Source organism: Phascolarctos cinereus, unplaced genomic scaffold (genome assembly GCF_003287225.1).
Source record: "Phascolarctos cinereus isolate Bilbo 61053 unplaced genomic scaffold, phaCin_HiC Scaffold_2;HRSCAF=192, whole genome shotgun sequence".
NCBI lineage: Eukaryota > Metazoa > Chordata > Mammalia > Diprotodontia > Phascolarctidae > Phascolarctos > Phascolarctos cinereus.
In genome coordinates, this window is record NW_027555625.1 from 275,531,857 (window position 1) to 275,551,368 (window position 19,512).

At 33.6% G+C, this 19,512-nt stretch overlaps 1 protein-coding gene across 1 annotated transcript in view; it reads right to left on the reverse strand.

Annotated features, from left to right (window-relative positions):
• The window catches only part of LPCAT2 (lysophosphatidylcholine acyltransferase 2), a 92,954-nt gene that overhangs the window by 46,760 nt on the left and 26,682 nt on the right, over positions 1–19,512 (reverse strand). Inside the window, exons 9-11 of the mRNA XM_020985197.2 lie at positions 10,097–10,179; positions 5,187–5,312; positions 4,029–4,182 (exon numbers count right to left, since the gene is read on the reverse strand). Of these exons, the coding sequence (XP_020840856.1) occupies positions 4,029–4,182; positions 5,187–5,312; positions 10,097–10,179 (363 nt within the window). The remainder of the gene's footprint in view (positions 1–4,028; positions 4,183–5,186; positions 5,313–10,096; positions 10,180–19,512) is intronic.

Genomic DNA, 19,512 nt, shown 5'->3' on the forward strand with positions numbered 1-19,512 from the left:
ACAACAACAATTATGCCACAAATAGCATAGGTTTTATGTAACAAATCAATTCTTAACTACAGAAACTAAGTGGGACTAGAATTAGGACTAATTATTTCTACATAAGTCCCTAGATGTTACAATACAGATTTCAGATGAATGGGGAACTTATGATAATGATTGCACAGTTCATTTCCTGTCATCTATACTTCTAACAGGAAAGACCAAGTAAGGAAGTTAATCATTACAAGCATTCATACTTTAAGCTAAAAAAAATAACTAAAAACATGAACTGAGAAGATAGGAAGAGCTAAGGAGGAGTCACATTCATAACAAATAATATGCAAAGGTAACATAAGATCTACAGAAGAATCATAATTTGAAAAACTAGATCTCCAAGACTGCTTTAAGTACATACAGAATTTTGTGTTTGAGATTTTCCTATTTGCATTTTAAATCTGAAAAAGCAGTAATGCTAAAAAGGACTCTATAGCTATGAGAAAGTCAGAATTAGGGAAAAATCAGCAATTTAAAAATATTTTTCATTATAAAAATAGAGTACCTATTAAAGCTTTCCTAGATTTTTTTTGGTCTATTATCTACATAAAGGTATTAAACACAGTAATTTTTAATTTTTTTCTACTCTTTAAAAATCTAGAAAATTACCCTCCCCTATTCCAATGAGCACGATGAATCATTCTTTGGAGGTTGAATGAAATAATACAAGAAAGAAGAGAATGATAAAACATACATCGTACAGGAATTAGACTAAAGCTCAAGGTGATACTTTTCTATTTACTTGTAAAGCATACCCTAAACTAATTATAGTTATGTGCCAATTGCATAACATTTTGATTCCAAGTTCTAATTTGTATAATTACATGATTTGCTCAAGTTGTTCAACTTTTAGGTACCTTGAGGATTCTGTGCACATTCAGTCAGTCAAAAAGCATTTATTGGGTACATACTAACTGCTAAGCAAGTGGGGACACAAAGAAAGTAAAAACAAACAAAGCAGTCCCTGCCCTCAAGGAATTTACACTCTAATGAGGGAGATAAACATAAGCATAACTAGGTAAATACAGGCCTTCATAGATAAAAGTCAATGAACACGTACAATGATATTATAGAATCATATTATGATAATTATATATGACATAATATATGTGATTATTTGAATGTAGGTAACATGTATTTGAGGTGAAGGAAAAGGTATAGAAGTGGTCCTGTCTACCCAAACTAATTCTCAATCATATCTGACTTATTTTTGTGATCTTCTAGATGTGTGTGAAGTAGAGAGGCAATGAAAATCAAGAGCAAAAAGAAGGTGAAGAAAAAAGCTCTTAGGAATGGTTTGTACCGATTTAGAAATGGAGTATTAGAATTACAGTAGTGTAGAAAATATTTCTGCCCCTTGATTTCCCTTTTCCTACCTACCTTCAAGAAGCAATCTAACCTGATATATGTTACTCTGGAAAAAAAAAGTACAGTTATTAAACCTTCCTGTCTTTATCCCATCAAACTTTTCCAAAGTCATTCCATAACTGATTAAGTGAACCAGTTATCATGCAGGTGGGTGAGTGTATAGGGTGTGTCAACATCTCTTAATTGAGCTACACAGCCCTTCAAAACAAAGCAAATTTCATATGTACAAACATGCAAGTCTATTAAAAACAAGCCAAGTGAATCACTCATGCCCCTTCAAAAAATGTTTCCTCAGCTTTCCATAACAGCTGAGCTCAAGAGTAAACTATTTCAGCTCTGGTTCAAGGCAATCTCTGGCTAGGTCTTACCGTACACACTTGAATCAAGAAAATCCATAGTTAAAAAATATACATTAGTAGATCGAAGCAGGCCATGCAGAAAGGTGAATGTCTAAATTGGTTACGATGACTCACCAACTTTCTCATCCCTAGAGGCAGCTGTCTTTCTCTAGATCAGAGGGAGGCAACCTGGCTGACCAGAACTTTGTATTGTTATAGCTCAGGCAGAACCTAACATATGAACAAAAGGACTTCAGTCTTCAAAACACTCAAAGTTAACACTTCATTAACAAGTAACAAAAAAAAGATTATTTGAACTCCTCATAATTACATGTGTCATGGTATCAGTGGAATTGATGAACAAACCTATCAATCACCAGAAGAAAAGAAAAGCCACTAGTGTGGCATGTAATTGATAGCCAAGAGCATCACCTGAAGGACAGGGTGATTGTTACAAATATTTTTTTTTCAATTTTTATTATTATTCTTTTTGGCAAATGTCTTTTAGACCATGTGTAAGCTTCCATTTCTGGCCCTTCCCAATTACCTTTCCTGTTTCCTCTTCTTACTCTAAGATATTCCTTCCTCTCAACAGGCTTTGGTTTACAGAAGTGAGGCGAGTTTCCTGAGCTATGCTACAGAAGATGTTATATAAATCCTGGGCCCTAATAATGTGAAAGAACTGTTAAAATACAAATGAAAAGTCATTTATAGTTCTCTAACCTATCTCTGCAAGCATTTTTTTCTTACATATATTTTGTTGTCCTTTATTGTACCATTTCTATATTAAAATAATCTTAATCAAAAGATGAGGAGAAATTGAACTATTCCACATTAAGGTACTCTGTACTACTGTATTATAATCTCTAATTGCCCTTAATATTGTTTAGCATTAATTTATTATTAATATTAATTAATTGAAAGATGACAATTTGAAGTCACAGGATCTAAGTTCAAATCAAATCACTAACAACACTTAATCTTTTTGAGCCTTAGTTTCTTCCTCTCATCTGTAAAATGAGAGGATTGGATTAGATAGCCTTTAAGGTTCTTTTCATTTTTAAATCTGTGATCCTAAAGTATCAGTTCCAACATTCCATTTGAGAGAAAGATTGCTCAGCACCCATTTAAGTAATAAGAACAATTATACCATTCATGTCATCATACAGCAATTCTAAATACATTAACATTTATGTGGATGTAAAAAAAAATTCTATAATTCCTTAAATTACCCTGATCATTTTCTGGTTTCTGTTACAAAGCTACATTTTACAAAGCATTTCTCTGCTTCTAATAAAGAAACCAAGATCATCCAAGAGACACTTTTTTTTTAAAGGAAGGCTCTTCACAATTCAATTTTGCAATCACAGTTAACTTATGAGTATAAAAATAACTATGCCCACAGCTTCTCTTTCCCTTTATTTTATGAGTTTAAATCATCAAATCTAAGTAACACTAATTAGACTTGAAATATTCTGTTATAAAAGGAGACCTGAAAATAGAAACTGCTTTGTCTCCACTCTTTTTCATGAAAGGAATTTTCAACATTCTATGAGCCTTCAGAATAATGCGATACCCAGTCTTACACACACAAACACACACACACACACACACACACACACACACACACACACACACACACAAATGATACCCATATTAATCAATATTCATATGTCATAGTTTTGACAGATGTAACCATTCTTGCCAATGTTATGAAAATTTTTTCTCAATTCTATATCATTACTTTATACTAAAAGGGATCTTCTTTTCCAAATCTATTTTGACATATTTCTTTTTAAAATTTCTTTTTAAAATACCATGAATATACTTCAGTATTTTAAACAAAAAATTCTAACCAGAGAAATGCATTGCATTTCTATAAAGTTTAGTTAATATTAAAAATTTTAAACTGTTTTCCCAGTCTTATGATTTATAATATTAACCTAAAAAGTTTTAGTAACCTTTTGTTTCTATGGTTCAGAAATTTATAAAGAAAAAACCTTTACCATGAAAACAATCCTAAAAGATAACAAAGTTCAGATTATATATAATGTCTAATATTGGTTCCAGAAAACTGATGGTGAAATACTCCTCTCAATCTGGATTGTTGCCCATCCTGCCAGTCATAGTGGCTGTGCTAAAATGACTTTCTTTGATTTAAGAGTGAGTTTAAGGGTGGGGACTTGGGAGAAAGTGCTGACAGGAGTGTAAAAAATAACAAGTATAAATAATGCATTTTTTAAAAAAATTAAATTATCAACATTTTCGGAAAAAAATTAAACATACCCTGTCAAAGAGTGCAAAAAGCTGTCTCAGTACATCTGAAACGGGCAGTTTTAAATACTCTGCAAACTCTTCAATTCCAATTCGTCCTCCTTTTGTGGCTGTTGCAATGGCAGCATATTCATCCAAATGTTTACGAATACCTTCCCAATCTAATCTAAACAAGAAAACGTATAGAAATAATTGAGGGAAAAAATAATTAAAGAGTAGTCAGAAAGTCATCAGATAAAGTATGAACATAAAACCTACATACAGTTTACATATACTTTTAAAAGGTTGAACTGGAAGATAATAATTTTAATTTATGTAAAAATTTTATTGCAAATAATGGTCCATTTACTAGCACTTTGAAACATACTAGAGTGATTGGCCATTTCCTTCTCTAGTTCATTTTACAGATAAGGAAACTGAGGCAGACAGGGTTAAGTGATTTGCTCAGGGTCACATAGTTAGTAAGCGTCTGAGACCAGATTTGAACTCAGGAAGATGAGTCTTCCTGACTCCAAGTCCAATACTCTATTCACTGTACCATATAGCTTCTCATTATTCAGTCTAGCTCCTTATATTCCAGATGAGAATTCTACAGCATCAGATCCTATAGCAATTTGTATAAGGTCACCCTTTGAGTTAATGGCAAAGCCATGGCTAGAACTCAAGTTTGCTGACTCCCAGTATCTTTGCCAAGAAAACCCCACATGGGGTCATGAAGTCATACACTACTGAAATAATACAAACAAGACTGAATGATTGTGTAAGGTATCTAATTATCATGAATCACTTAATGTTAAAAAAAAGTCAACAATTTCTGTAGGACTATGGTAGCACCTTAATACATTTTTTCTACACATATGATGATAATACTACTGATCCAACATTAGAAATACATACATATTTCTAATTATCTCCAACAATAAGATGGGTTTGTGCTTACACAGTCATACTATTTTTAGATTCCCCTTGTAACCATATCTATTAGATGAGTAATTACAGAAGAGAAAAGGTAGATGATATATTAGAGATCAAATCCACAAACTTGGCTTCACTAGCCCAATGTAAGTCAACTCTGGAACTCTAAATATGAAAATTAAATAATTGAAAATGAACTCTTCAGTACTTTAATAGAAATGTAAACATAATATTCTACTCAAAATATCTACTTACTTCAATTTCTGGCTAATTTTAGTAAATTCCACCAAACCAGCTTCCATAGGCAATGTCAGTTGTCCAGCTGAAATCATCAGTCTGCAGTCTTCATAAGTATGGTCTGTAACAGGCACTCCCAGAGCACTAAAAAAAAAAATGTAAAACATTGATTTTCAAATAGTTTTAAAAATTATGACTGTTCATTAGGCTTGGATTGATCAGGCAACAAGAGTGAATAGAAAAGTACCTACTATTATTTATAATTATAGCTCTGTCTTTTTTCCTGCCAAAGGGCCCAATTGTTATGACTTGATCATTGAACTTCCTTTTTTATGTATTTAATCTATGTGGTTGTGTTTTGTAACTCAGATTTTTAAGCACAAATGATTGAAACATAAAACTAGAAATCAAGGTGTGTGAGCTATGTCTCATCACAGCTCTAATACTAACTGGCAGAATGACTCTGGGAAAGTCACTTAATCTCTCAGGATTTTAGATTCCTCATCTGTAAAATAGGAATAATAATATCTCTTCTTCCTATTTTGGAGGATTATTTTGAAGAACAAGTAATGAAATGGAGTAACGTATTTATCTCAATTATGGAAGTGAATTTTTTTACCTATTCAATGAATAAAAGGAAATATTAAGAATAAAATGTTGACCAAAATATTATTTAAATTTTTTTAAAACAAAAAATATATTTAAAATAAAGGACTAATGGAAACATTGATGTGGGCACATAAAACATTGGTATTTAAAATATATGAGGAACTTCATAATATCTAAAAATAATCCCTAGTAAATGGATGATGGATCTGAAAAGAAAATTTCCAAAAGCAAACATAAAGTAGTAATAATCACTTGAAAAAAAGGTTCAGTTTTCGTAATAGTAAAAAGATAGGTGTAAACAGCAACTTTCATACTCCCCTGACCCTCCCATTTATTAAATACCTTCCACCCACCAAAAATTGGCAACAAAAAATGGAAAGAAGTAAAACTCAATGCTAATTGGGTCGTGGAGAGAAAGGTATGCTCAATCATTGCTGGTAAAAACTCACAAACCTGTGGATTCTTTTTGGAGAGTATAAAACCTGTAAACTACTTAAAACCTTTGACTCAATAATTCCATTATTGGGAATGTAGCTTAAAAGTATCAAAGCAAAGGAAAAGAATTATCTTTTCAAAGATTTTCATGACATCCTTATTTGTAATACAAATGAATAAATTTGTAATTAATAATTACAAAAAAAGGAGGAAATCTAAAATCCAACAAAAGGGGAATGGTTAAATAAGCTGTAGTACACTAATGTAATGGAATACTGCAATTAATACTAGAAATATAAAAAATTCTTGGGAGATTTTCATAACATAATATAGAGTAAAGAAGTAAAAGCAGAGGAAAAGAGTATACAGTAATTATAACCAAAAACATGGATGAAGTTTGGACAAAGATTTGTAATGACTGAAAAGTTATTATATCATGCATTGGATTTTTATTTGGATTTCAGACCCTTTGATTTAACTAGCATAAGAGAACTACTAGGTAGAAAATACCCTCTACCAAAAAAGGACAGACTCTCTCTTAGAGACTTGTCTGGGACTACGGAAAGGTCAAGTGACTTGCCAAAATATGAATCAGCCAATATATATGAATCAGATACATTGAATCAGATCTTTCTTATTCTGACACTGGCTCTCTAATCCACCATGCCATGCTGCCTCTCACAATGAAATCAATTAATTTAAAAAGTAAAAAGATGCTAAGCAAGTTAAAGTAGTTGTACTGATGTTTGATAGTAAATGTATAATAAATTATTCAATAAAAATTATTTTAAAATTCAAATAGCTTGAAAAATTTAACAAATATAATATCATAAATAAATACCCTAGAGAAAGGATAATAAATTGGAATGGCAAATTATCCTGAAAATAAAAGCAAAAAAAATCCTACTCTTTAAAAATGTGGAGAGAAAAAAGAAATATAAGGCATAATCTTGTACATCCTTATTACAAGTACATGAAAGACTCAATTTTATTAATATTTATGTTTAAGCAGGCCTATTTAATATAGATTCTATTTTTTTCTTTATTTTTCAGCATAAAGTTAGTATGAAGAGAGAAGGAGGAAAAAAGAGAAAGTCAAGAAAGAATGTTTTGAAGCATAGAACTAAGGTATAAGTTTGTTGGGGTTTTTTTTGAAGTATAACTGCGTACATACACTAGTCAACAAAGCAATCATGAGAAATGTTTGTCAAATATTCATACAATCTTCCTCCACCTTATTCCCCAAGTCACACAGCTATAATCCTTGCCAAAACAGTATCATTATTATCTAGAGATTGAAGAGTTATGGCTCAAGCCAGACACAAAAATATCCCTTGTTATTTTCTTGCTCTTTTTCTTTATCTTGTAATAGCTACATTTAATTTTTTTTTGCTATATTGATACATTTTTATACCACAGTTAAGGCTTTATATCCACACTTACCAATTACCAATGAACTCTTTTATAACAAAGGAAAAGTTAAGCAAAACTGCTTGACCAAAGGACCTTATCTGACTGACTGCAATGGCCATATCCTGTTTCACCATCTTCTCTGGGACCAAGATTAAGCACTACAATTAATCCAAATTTGGCTTCCTTATAGAGTTGTTTGCCTTTACGTTACTCCAGTATATGGAGATGGAGAGGGAGAGAGAGAGAGAGAGAGAGAGAGAGAGAGAGAGAGAGAGAGAGAGAGAGAGAGAGAGAGAGAGAGAGAGAGAGAGAGAGAGAGAGTTTTCCTGGTTGTTCTTTCTTTGTGCTGTATTAGTTCATCCAAGTCTTCCCATGTAACTGTGAACACACCAAATCTGTTGTTTCTTTAGGCACTAAAAACATTCTGTTATATTAATATACCACAATTTATTAGGCCATTCTCTAATTAAGATATACTTACTTTGTTTGCAGAAAGTAAAAAGTTTGTGTTTTCTTTTCTACCCTAAAAAGTACTATTATGATTGTTTTGGCTTATAAAGGCCCATTATTTCTGTCTTTGACCTCTTCTTCAGATATATGCCAGAAATGAGATTGTTGGAAAACTCAGTTTTCCTGCGGTTGTGCCAATGCATTGCTCCAGTAAACATGAATTAGCGTACCAGTCTTCCTGTAGCCCTTCCAACACTGACTTTTACCATCTTTGCCAGTTTGAAGGATATGAAAGGGAATGACTGAGTGCTTATAATTTATATTTCCTTATTAGAAATTTGGAACTTTTTAAAATGTGATTTGTTGAAAGTTTCCATTCCTTCTCTGGAAACTGCCCATATTTTTTTTACCCCTCTTCTATTAGATGTTGGTCTTATATAATTGTTTTGATTATCTTTATATCTGGATATCAAAGATATTTATGCAAATGTTTTCCTCACTTTTTCTTCTTCTAAAGGAAACTAAGTGATATAGTAGTTGGTGTTAGACCTGTCAGGAAGTGAAAATGCTGCCTCAGACAGTTACTAACTCTGTGACTCTCATCAAGTCACTTAACCTCCCTAAGCCTCAGTTTCCTCTATGTAAAATGGGGGTAATAATAGTATCTGCAGAGGTGACGTAAAAATCAAATGAGATAACCTGAAGAGTTTACCGCAAACCTTAAAGCTAGCTAGTTATCATTTTTATTCTAATTACATTGATTTTATTTATACAAAAAGCTTTTTTATTATATGTAATTGAAATTATCTATTCTATCTTTCAGAATCACCTCTATTTATTTGCTTAAGAATTTGTCACTTAGTCATAGTTGTGAAAGGTACCTTCTAGCTTCCTCTTTTAATTTTGTTGTGATATTATATCACTTAATAAATTTAAATTCTGGACTTTCATTTTTTGCTAAAAGGACTCCTCAAGCCTCCTGTGCACAGAAAAAAAAATATTGGCAAGGACTTTCAAGGGCTTGAAATATTATAGGGATGTATTCTTGTGTGGGATTTCTCATTTATGTAAAGTAGTATCTAGACAATTCAGCACTTGATTGAATGAGCATAACTGAAATTATCCTAGTGGACATTTTAGGCTATGAAATGAGATCTAATGAGATAATAAACAGAAATTTCTGTGCAACCCTTAAAGCCCTATTTAAATGTTAGTTATCATTAGCTCTCTTAAAATGATTGTAATATCCGATTGCTGAATTTATGACTGTTATCTATGACTTATCTCTTTGGTTCTACAGTTCACACTACTGTAACATGTATGCTGAGTTTCCAATAACGGAATGAATATACTCTCAGACCATCTAGAAACGTTGGTATCAAATGACCACAGGACACAATGTCTTGAAAAATAGCTCATCTGATGCAGTGGTGTAATAGAGCCAACTCCAATTATTACATTTCAGCATGAGCATCTATAGCTCAGAAATTAGCAAACGCTAGGAATCAGGGCTTGATTTATTGTTTTATTGATTGTCCAGATTCAAGAAAATGATAAATAAAATGTTAACAATATAGAGTACACTTAAAAGTGTGTCCTGCATGCTTCTTTTGTAGAGTTAGTTATTAAACATTTATCAACAGACCCCTGACCCCATAGAAATATTACAGAAATTTTACAGGCTCCTGATGATACAGCCAAAGAGTTATTCTCATTGAGACACTGAAAAGTGTGACAAAGAATAATGAGCATGCAGAAAAATATATGATGACTTATTTTAACCCACTCTACAGGTATTCTGAAGAATAAAGGACCCTCTGAGAAAAAATACCATGTAAATGGAGGATGCCATTGATATTTTGCTTCATATTTCAAATCCTTTAGTCCTAAAGGATTTAGAATTGAGCTAAAATCACAGCGGCTGAAGATATCAAAGCTAGGAATTGCATCCAGGTCTTCAGATTCCAAATGCAACAAATGCTCTTTCCCCCACTGGCCTCAACCTTCACATGGATACTTACTTTGCCATGTTGTTCCGGACGTGATTGGCAAAAAGAACAGGATCACTTTTTTCTTCATCATTAGGAACATGAACAGGCATAAACTGAAAGATAAATTTCAGTAAGAAAAATTACACAGGTTTAGAACCATTGTCAACAAGTATCTTATTATATTACTGCTTCTCAGTCATCTCTGCTTATTTATTTCAGTCCAGTCTTTCCACTCCTTCCTTTCTGTAATATCACTTTCATCATTTGGCTTTCTTCTCTAACATTTATTTTCTCACATTCTGTGCTTTTTATTCATTCATTCAGTAAATATTTGCTGAATGCGATCATGGAATAAATATTGAATGAGGAGATTCAGGATGAGGTTTTAAAAAAGAGTAGGTTTAAAGAGTACAAGACAGTTCCAAGTGATTATGTCTATGGTATGGCTGTGCTAGTGAATGAATGATATATTGGGGAGATGGAGGCACTGTGCTGAAAGGATGGTGAAAGAAGTATCAATAAATCAGCGAGTATGCTTTAACAGAAAGAACAAGAAAATAAGTCAGGAAACCTGCTTAAGTCTCAAGTGGAATATAAATGTGAGCCATTTTTATTATGTTGAAGCCAACATATATAATGCAGCAGATGAGGTAGAAAGGAAGAATGATTAGAGGCTAAAGTACCTGAGGAAAATGAGAGAGTATCTAGTAAGATGGAAGGCAGTGGTGATAAAATTGAGGAAAAGGCTGTGTAACTGGACAGGGGAGACCTCTAAAGGAAAGATGCAGTTGAGATTAAAACAATTTTTTGAAGCAGGAGTTCTAACATATGGTCAATGATTTTTTTTTGTTTTAATAACTGCATTTTAATAGAATTGGTTTCTTTTGTAAGCTTATATCTTTTTTATTTTATGCACCTAAAACATTATTCTGAGAAGAGGTCCATAGACTTCACCAGACTGCCAAAGGGTAGACTCCATGCACCAAAAACAAACAAACAAACAAAAAAGCTAAAGAATCTCTAGTCTGGAGGGATATTAGGGAGCAAAGAATTTGCTCATCCTTTCCCCTCTGGCTCTGTGAGGAAAGGAGAATGGAATGGAAGAAGTAGCCTCTTTGGAAAAGGATCGAAAGGAAACCATTGGTATCAGGGAAAAGAAAGGCTTTAGTTTTTAATTTAAACTGTCATTATTTTTGCTTATATAGTTTTCCAGAATCAGAGGAAGATAGAGTCAGAAGGAGACTTACAAAACATATTGTCCAACCCATCATTTTACCAATGAGGAAACTGAGATCCAAAGAGGGGCCATAATTTGTGTAAGATCAAAGAGCTGGTTAATTGCAGATCCACAACTACAACTCAGCTCTTTTGACTTGGAGTCCAATGGCATTTCCATTAAATCACACTGCCTCTCTGGTACTGATTGCCCAGATTTTACTGCCATATTGCTAGCATTTATATAGTGCTTTAAGATTTGCAAAGTGCTTTACAAATAGTATTACATTTGATCCTCACAACAACCATGAGAGGCAGGTGCTAGTATTGTCCCAATTTTACACATGAGGAAACCGAGGCAGATAGAGGTAAAGTGACTTAACCTCAAGAAGCTTACATTCTAATAAGAAAGATGATCTATACATATGTAGGTATATATGTAATATCTACTGTGCCACCATACAAAAAGACTTAAGATAGACCTTTTTTTTAAAGGGGAAAGGTTAAATTCATTACTCTTTTCTACTATTCTTTTAACTTAACAGATTCAGAAACCCCAAGGGTCTTTTCAGCTCACATTTCTTTGTCTTTCTATAAATTAAGCCACTAGGGGTCTCCAAAACTCCCAAATAGCCAATACAGCAATCAAACTAGCTTATCTTTTTTTAGTATATTTTTATTTATTTTGTTAACATTTCTCAACTGCATGTAAAAAAATTAGCATTAGTGTATTTAAAATTTGGAATTCCGAATTTTCTCCCTCCTTCCCACCCTTAGGAAGAAAAGCAATATGATACTGATTATACATGTGAAGTCATATAAAACATTTCTATATTAATCATGTTGCAAAAGAAAATACATACACACACAAAAAGAAAATAAAGAATTTTTTCTTAAAAAAGTATGTTCCAAGTATGCTCCAAACTCAGAGTTCATCTGTTGTCTCTCTGAAGGTGAATAATAATTTTTATTATGAGTCCCTTGGAATTGTCTTGGATCATTGTCTCGATCAGAGCAGTTAAGTTTTTCACAATTGATGATCCTTACACTATTGCAGTTATTGTGCACAACATTCTCCTGGTCCTGCTCTCTTCACTTCAACTAGCTTTTCAAATAAATATTTTCCAAAAATTACTGGAACTTTCTTCTATCCCACACTACTTGAATCTTTCATAATTGCTCAGTAACAAAATCCAAGAAAACTGCCTAAAATAAAATTTTAATAACACTACAAATGATATAAAAAATTTAAATGATTGAAGGACTGTATTTGCAAATGCTGGAATGACTAGTTATAATCAATCTTACTCATAAATAAAATAGGTATATAGTGTTCTCTCTTATATGTACTTAGTCATACTTGCACTGAAAACACTACCTAATGAAATGTTTAGTACAATATTAGTGCAATATAATTTAGTTGTGTCCCTATTTGCACAGATAATATTTGCCTATGTAACAATTTTAATAACCTTAATATCAGCATGGCATTTTACTCTTGGAAAAAATTCCAAAGAGAATTCAAAGTAATAAAATTAATAAATATTATACTTAGGTACCTGAAGATTTCCAGCAACCCCTAATGAAGAAAATCAGTCGAAAATCTAATAAAAAGCCACTTCTTCCAGGGCTAACCTATAGGTCCTGTATATCACAAATCAGTGAAACATGTAAGTCAAGCTATTTAAACTGCTAATGGTAATAGACTTGTGATTTTCAAACTCTTTGGTCACAAGACCCCTTTACATTCTTAAAAATTGTTGAGGAAACCACAAAAAAACCTTTTGTTTATGTGGGTTATACCTACTGACATTTACCATAATAAAAATTAAAACATCTTAATATTATTATGAAAATAGTTTTGATGTCATAGATCCCCTGAAATGGTCTCCATGTTGCCAGGCTACACTTTGAGAACCCTGGTATGGACATTTAGTTTGAAAGGGAAAGGCAGAGAGGCATCATGGGAAGTGGGCCCTCATCACCATCATCTTTTGCCCTTTTCAACATGGCCACTTTTCCTCTGTGATCTCAGCATATATTATATTTGTCTGTTTTTTTTTCTACATCTTATTTCTAACTTTTATCTTCAGGATTTTCAACAATGAAGATAGCCCACCTGAGCCCTGATTTTACATTTATTCAACTCCAAAGAACTTAAAAGTAGAGTTGAGACTAGTTACAAGGACAGTTGACATACACTCTCATCATTAAGTTCAACATTTATTAAACACCTATCATAGAACTAGTGAGTAGCCTTGAGTGAATAAAGCTTTGTTTCAGAGTACCAACTGCCTTGCTTTGAAGTCTTCCTCTTACCCATAAAATCATGGGATCAAACCACCCTAGGCCACTCTCACAGACACATATATAACCTTTCTTCATCGTGGCAACATTCTATAAGACCCTCCTTAAACAAATTAATTAAAGAGCATTTATTAAATCATTACTATATGGCAAGTAATTTTTGAATACAGATAGGGAAAAGTGTTAGTCTGTCTCTTAAGGAGGTATATGTACTCCTATATGGGATAGGTTGTACCCTATATCACAGCTACATACTCCCACCCCCCAACTATTTTTGTCCCTTTCAACAATCTTATTCTTTATGGCATTGGTACCTAACATGAGCAAGGTGCTATTCTAAAGCACTGAGAATATAAAAACAGAAATCAAGAGTGATCCCTTCCCTCAAGAGTTTACATACCCCAGGATATGAAATATAATCAATGCAATCCAATACTAACCAAAAAACATTGTCTACCATGTGCAAAATACATTGGATACAAAAACAAAATGAAAGAGCATCCCTGCCCTCAAAAAGCGTATAACCTACATGGGGAAGGGAGTGTGGTAGGGAAGAGGAGAGAGTTACACAACATTACTTAAACAGCATGCAAACAGAAAAATATATATGCATGATAACTTGAGGGGTGAGAGAGCACTAATAAGATTAGCAAAGGTGTGATGATTTTGGGAAACAGCAAGAAGTCCATTTTCTCCAATACAAAGAATAAAGGAAAGTGATGTACAATAAGCCTGGAAGAGCAGGCTGGAGTCACATCATGAAAGGCTTTAAATTCCAAGCTGATAAATTTGCATTTTCTCTTAGAAATAAGAGTGAGTCACTAAAAGTTCTTAAAGATATGAGTGATATTGGTCAGAATAATGCTGAAGGAAGATTATTTTGTGATCTGCGTGAAGGATGAATTGAAGTGGGAAAAGACTGGAAGCCAAGAGTCCAATCTGGAAGCTGTTGCAATAATCCAGGAAAGAGGGCAGCAGCCACAGAAATAGAGGGAATCATAATAAAAAGAAAGAACATTTACATAGTGCTTATTACGTGCTAGGCACTATGCTTGGTGTTTTATAATTATTATCTCATTTAATCTTCACAACAACCCTGGGAGGTAGATGCTATTGTTATCCCCATTTTGCATATGAGATAACTGAGGCAAAAAGAAGTTAAATAACAATAACAAAAACAATAACAACATTTATATGATGTTTACTATGTGCCAGGCACTATACTAAATGCTTTATAATTATTATCTCATTTGATCCTCACAATAACCCTAGGAGGTAGGTGCTATTATTATCCCCATTTTATATATGAGGAAACTGAGTCAAACAGTCACACAGCTACTATGTGTCTGAGACCAGATTTGAACTCAAGTCTTCCTAACTCCAAGCCCAGTACTCTATTCATTGTGTTGCCTACCTGTACCAGATGTGAACAATATTATAGAGTTTGACCTGGAAAGTAATTGGATATTAGGGAGAAGGGGTAAGTCAGAGGAAAAGGTTGAACCTGTCAAAAACTGTATTCATTATCTTTCCCCATCAACAGTTGAGTTCTTTAGAGGAAAAATGGACCTTTAATGGAATAGAGCATTTTCATTTAGGTCTTAGTACTGAAATGGCTCTGTTCTGAATGTTTTAAAAGGAGCAAGGGAATGAAGAATTGAAAGATAAATACACAAAAGTAGAAAGGAGGAAGAAGTAGAACCTCTATTTCTCATATTTAGGGTGCTTCAGAATATGTAAAACATGAGTGGGGGAGGGGACATTAGATGAACCTCACTCTGATCTGAAATGGACAAAAGAGAGAGGAATGCACAGACACACACAAAATAATCTGATATAGAAATACATCAAACTCAACAGTGAAATAGATGGGGTTGGAAGAAACAGTTACTAAGGAGAAAATCACGGAAGGAAAAATAACAAGCAAAACAAGGGAACATTAAAAAATGGAGGTGGGTGGGAAGAAAGGAAAGAACTAGAATCTAAGTGGGTGCCTTAGATTTCCTCTCAATCAGGAAATAGTTAACCAAATTGTAGTTGAATACTGCTGTGCTGTAAGAAATGATGAAAGAGATGATTTCAGAGAATCTTGGATAGTATGAACTGAAGCAGAGTAGAATGAGAAGAAACAGGAGAACAATTTATCGAAGAACAATATTAAAAAGAAAAAAAAAACTCTGAAGACTTAAGACCCCTAATTAAATCACTGACCATCATGTCTCCAGAGGACCTATAATAATGCATGTTACTCTCCTTTTGTCAAAGAGGAGATGGACACATTTGGACATGGCCACTGTATGGATTTGTTTTGCTTGACTATGCTGATTTGCTACAAGTTTTCCACCTTTCTTACTCTCAATTAATAAGGGGGAAAGAAAGAAGTACGGATCTAGCAATAGTAAAACTACACAGAATGCTCCATCTCCCATCTCTATTTCTGTGGCAGTCCTCCATGCCTGGATACACTTCCATCTTACCTTTGCTTTTCAGAATCCCTCGTTTCTTTCAAGAGTTAACTCAAGAATAGTTTATACAAAGCTTTCCCTGATTGTTTTAGCTCCTAGTACTTCCCTCCCCCCCAAAATCCCTTTATTTTGTATATAATATATACATGATACATATATGTGTGTGTACAGAAATGGATAAGTTCAGTGTGTGTGTATGTGTGTGTGTGTGTGTGTGTGTGTGTGTGTGGTTGATTAGCACAACCTGGTGGGAGCATATAGTATGTGTAAGAAAGAAGTGATATTCTTAGAATGGTATGTATAGGACAAACTAAAGAACACCTTGAATATGAAGCTGATCCTTTGAAACTTAGCTTATGTCACCATCACATTACTGACATCATTCTTTCCAAGGTCACCTAAATACCTAAATCTTATGGCCTTTTCTCAATCATCCTTCTCCTTCACCTCTCTGAAAGCTTTTAACACACCCTCCTTAAAATTTTCCCTCTCTCCACTTTTCTGAAGCATTACACTTCCTTCCTTTTCTCCTACTTTTGGAGTCATTTCTATCTCATACTCATTTGGCAATAAATATATGCCAAATGCACTTTTTATGCATATCACATTTCATTTCTAAGAGACTGCTATCAATCTCTTCTTTCTAATAAGAGGATAAGAGTAATAGATTAAAATGAAGCTTTAACTCTTAGACTCCTCTTTTAACTTCATGAATCAGAGGACAAATGAAGGAAGAAATCAGGAAATAGTTATCCCTGCCCTATCCACAAAAGGAGAGACATACTTATGATGTGCTTAAATATAACTGAGTATGTTCCCAGTTCCCTGGGATCATAGAAAGGAGCGGATAAGACTCTAGCTCAGTATCCTTATTTTATATTCTGTGTGGGGAAATATCTTACTCAGGACAGCAAAACTGGTTAAAATCACTGACAAGAAAAAAACCCAGGCCTGCTGACATTCTGACTAGGGTTCTTTCCACTATACCATAATATCACTCATGCTTTTCATGAGCATGCTCTAAAATAAACTAGACTTCAGAACATGTCTCTGTATTTGTGTGATAGAGATCTCCCAAAAGGCAGTGTCTAGGCCAAAAACCACAAATCAATTTAGTATCTTGGAAATTAAATAAACTACAGAGAGGTTTATGCATGTGCTTGAGCCTTCCATAAGTAACTAGCTTTTTTGAGACTTCCAAAGTAAAATATTTCTGAACCTATTGAATAAAACACTATTAAACACTGTCCTTTCCTAAGTCATAAATTCTTGAGTTTCGTTGAAAGAAAACTCCCACCTTGAGTAACAAAACGTTCTTATATTTCTTTCAGTGGTGAAATATCCTCCCCAAAATGTCTTAGAATACCACCCACACTTTTAAATACATACTATAACCTTTGTAAGGGAATTGCTTAGAAGTATATATGTGGATATACATACACACAAATCATTTTTAATACCCATAATATGCTAGAATTAAAATGGTCTCTAAAGACTATGCGCCTTGAATGCATTTGCATTATATTTCATTACAAGAAAGTAGAGAACTAGTCCTATATTCAGTTACTAGGAGTGGGGAATGTATAACTGAACTTCTTTTTTGTCATGGGCAATTTTTTTTTTGTCATGAGCAAAGTAATGAGCAATCAATCAACAAACATTTATATGGAATTTGCTGTTCTAGACATGGTGCTATATAGGCATTGGGATACAAAGTCAAAATAAAATAATTTCTGCTCTCAAGGAGCTGATATTCAATTGAAAGAGACAATAAATATGTTAGTGTATATAAATACACATGTGTGTATACATGTGCATATATGCCCAATTATATTTATACACATGTATAAAGGCATTGGATAGGTTTGACTGGCATCTTGAAGGAAGTCAGGGATTCTTCAAGACAGATGTGAAGAGAAAGTGTCTTTGAAACATGGGGCACAGCCAGTGGCCAAAGGCGAGGAGATGGGAAATAAGAGAGTTGTATATGAAAAACAGAAGAAAGAAGGTCTGTTTGGCCCAACAGAGAAGGGGAAAATGTATAGTGAGACCAAAAGCTTAGAGCTAAGTTGTGAAGGGCTCTAAATGCCAAAGGAGTTTATGTTTGACTCTAGAGACAATAGGAAGCTACTCAGGTTGCCTGAGTAGGAAAGTAACATGAAAATTACTCATCTGTGTTGAATAGACTGAAGTAAGGGGGGAGACTTGAAATATAAAGACCAATGAGGAGACCACTGCAATAGTCCAGAAAAGAGGTGATGAGTCCCTCAACTAAGGCTCACTACTAGTGAGATATTGTACAGATAGAAATGGCAAAATTAGCAACTGATTGGATGTGTGGTATGAAGAAGAAAGAGGAATAAGGAGAATGCTAAGGTTACGAGCCTGGGAGACTAGAAGAATGGTAGTACCCTGAACAGAAAGAAAGAGTTTCAGTGGAGGGAAAGGAACAGGAAGATATGGTCTGTTTTGGACATGTTGAGCCTGAAATTTCTCCTAGACATCCAGTTTCAAATGTCCAATGGATAGCTGGTGATGTGGTACTGGATCTCTGGAGAGAAACTAGTTAACTACACACAATGATATATGCTCTAATTTAATAGATGTCCTCTCCTCTGCAGTAATCAACTAGAAAGTTCTTCATTTATTACATATGTGGGATGTTCTCTTATTAACTGTTTTACTTTGTGTAACCTTAAATCATTGGTGTGAGTTGTCTGCCAAGAAATTTTGGATGTTATGCTATTAGAGATAAAAGAAAATTTATAAAATTATGAAATAATTATGTTTAATATAAATTTTACTTACCAGAATACAAAATATCATCATCACAAAATACAGAAAACTTGTACTCACTAACCCCAACATATCAGATCTTAAACTCATAAAGAACTCAAGAACAACAGTTCCTCTTATTGAAAGAAAACTGTATATGCATGAGTCTCTCAAATCACCTATAGGTTAGCCAACTTAAACATTCATAGCACCATGATTCCTCACACTAAAGAATACTGTGCCATGTGTGAAAATGTTTGAGAACCATTAACCTAAATTACAGGTTCATAAACACTGGAAGAGAACTTAGAGATAATCTAGTCCAATTCCTTCTTTTTAAGATAATAAAACCTTCTACAGAAAGCCTTTTCTGATTATTCCTTAATTCTAGTACCTTCCCTCTGCTGTTGTTTCCAATTTATTTTGCATATAACTTCTTTGCCAGTTGATTCCTGATTAGACTGAGAACTCCCTGGGGGCAAGGACTGTCTTATTTTTTTTCTCTGTATCCTCAGTGCTTAGCACAGTGCCTGGCCCATACTAGATGCTTAATAAATGTTTATTGGCTATTTGACTGACTGAGAGAAGAAGTGGTTTACTAAAAGTCACGAAAGCCCATGGTAAGCACATGCAGAACATGGTCAATGCAAATGATAACCACAAAAAAAAAAAAGAATTTAAGTT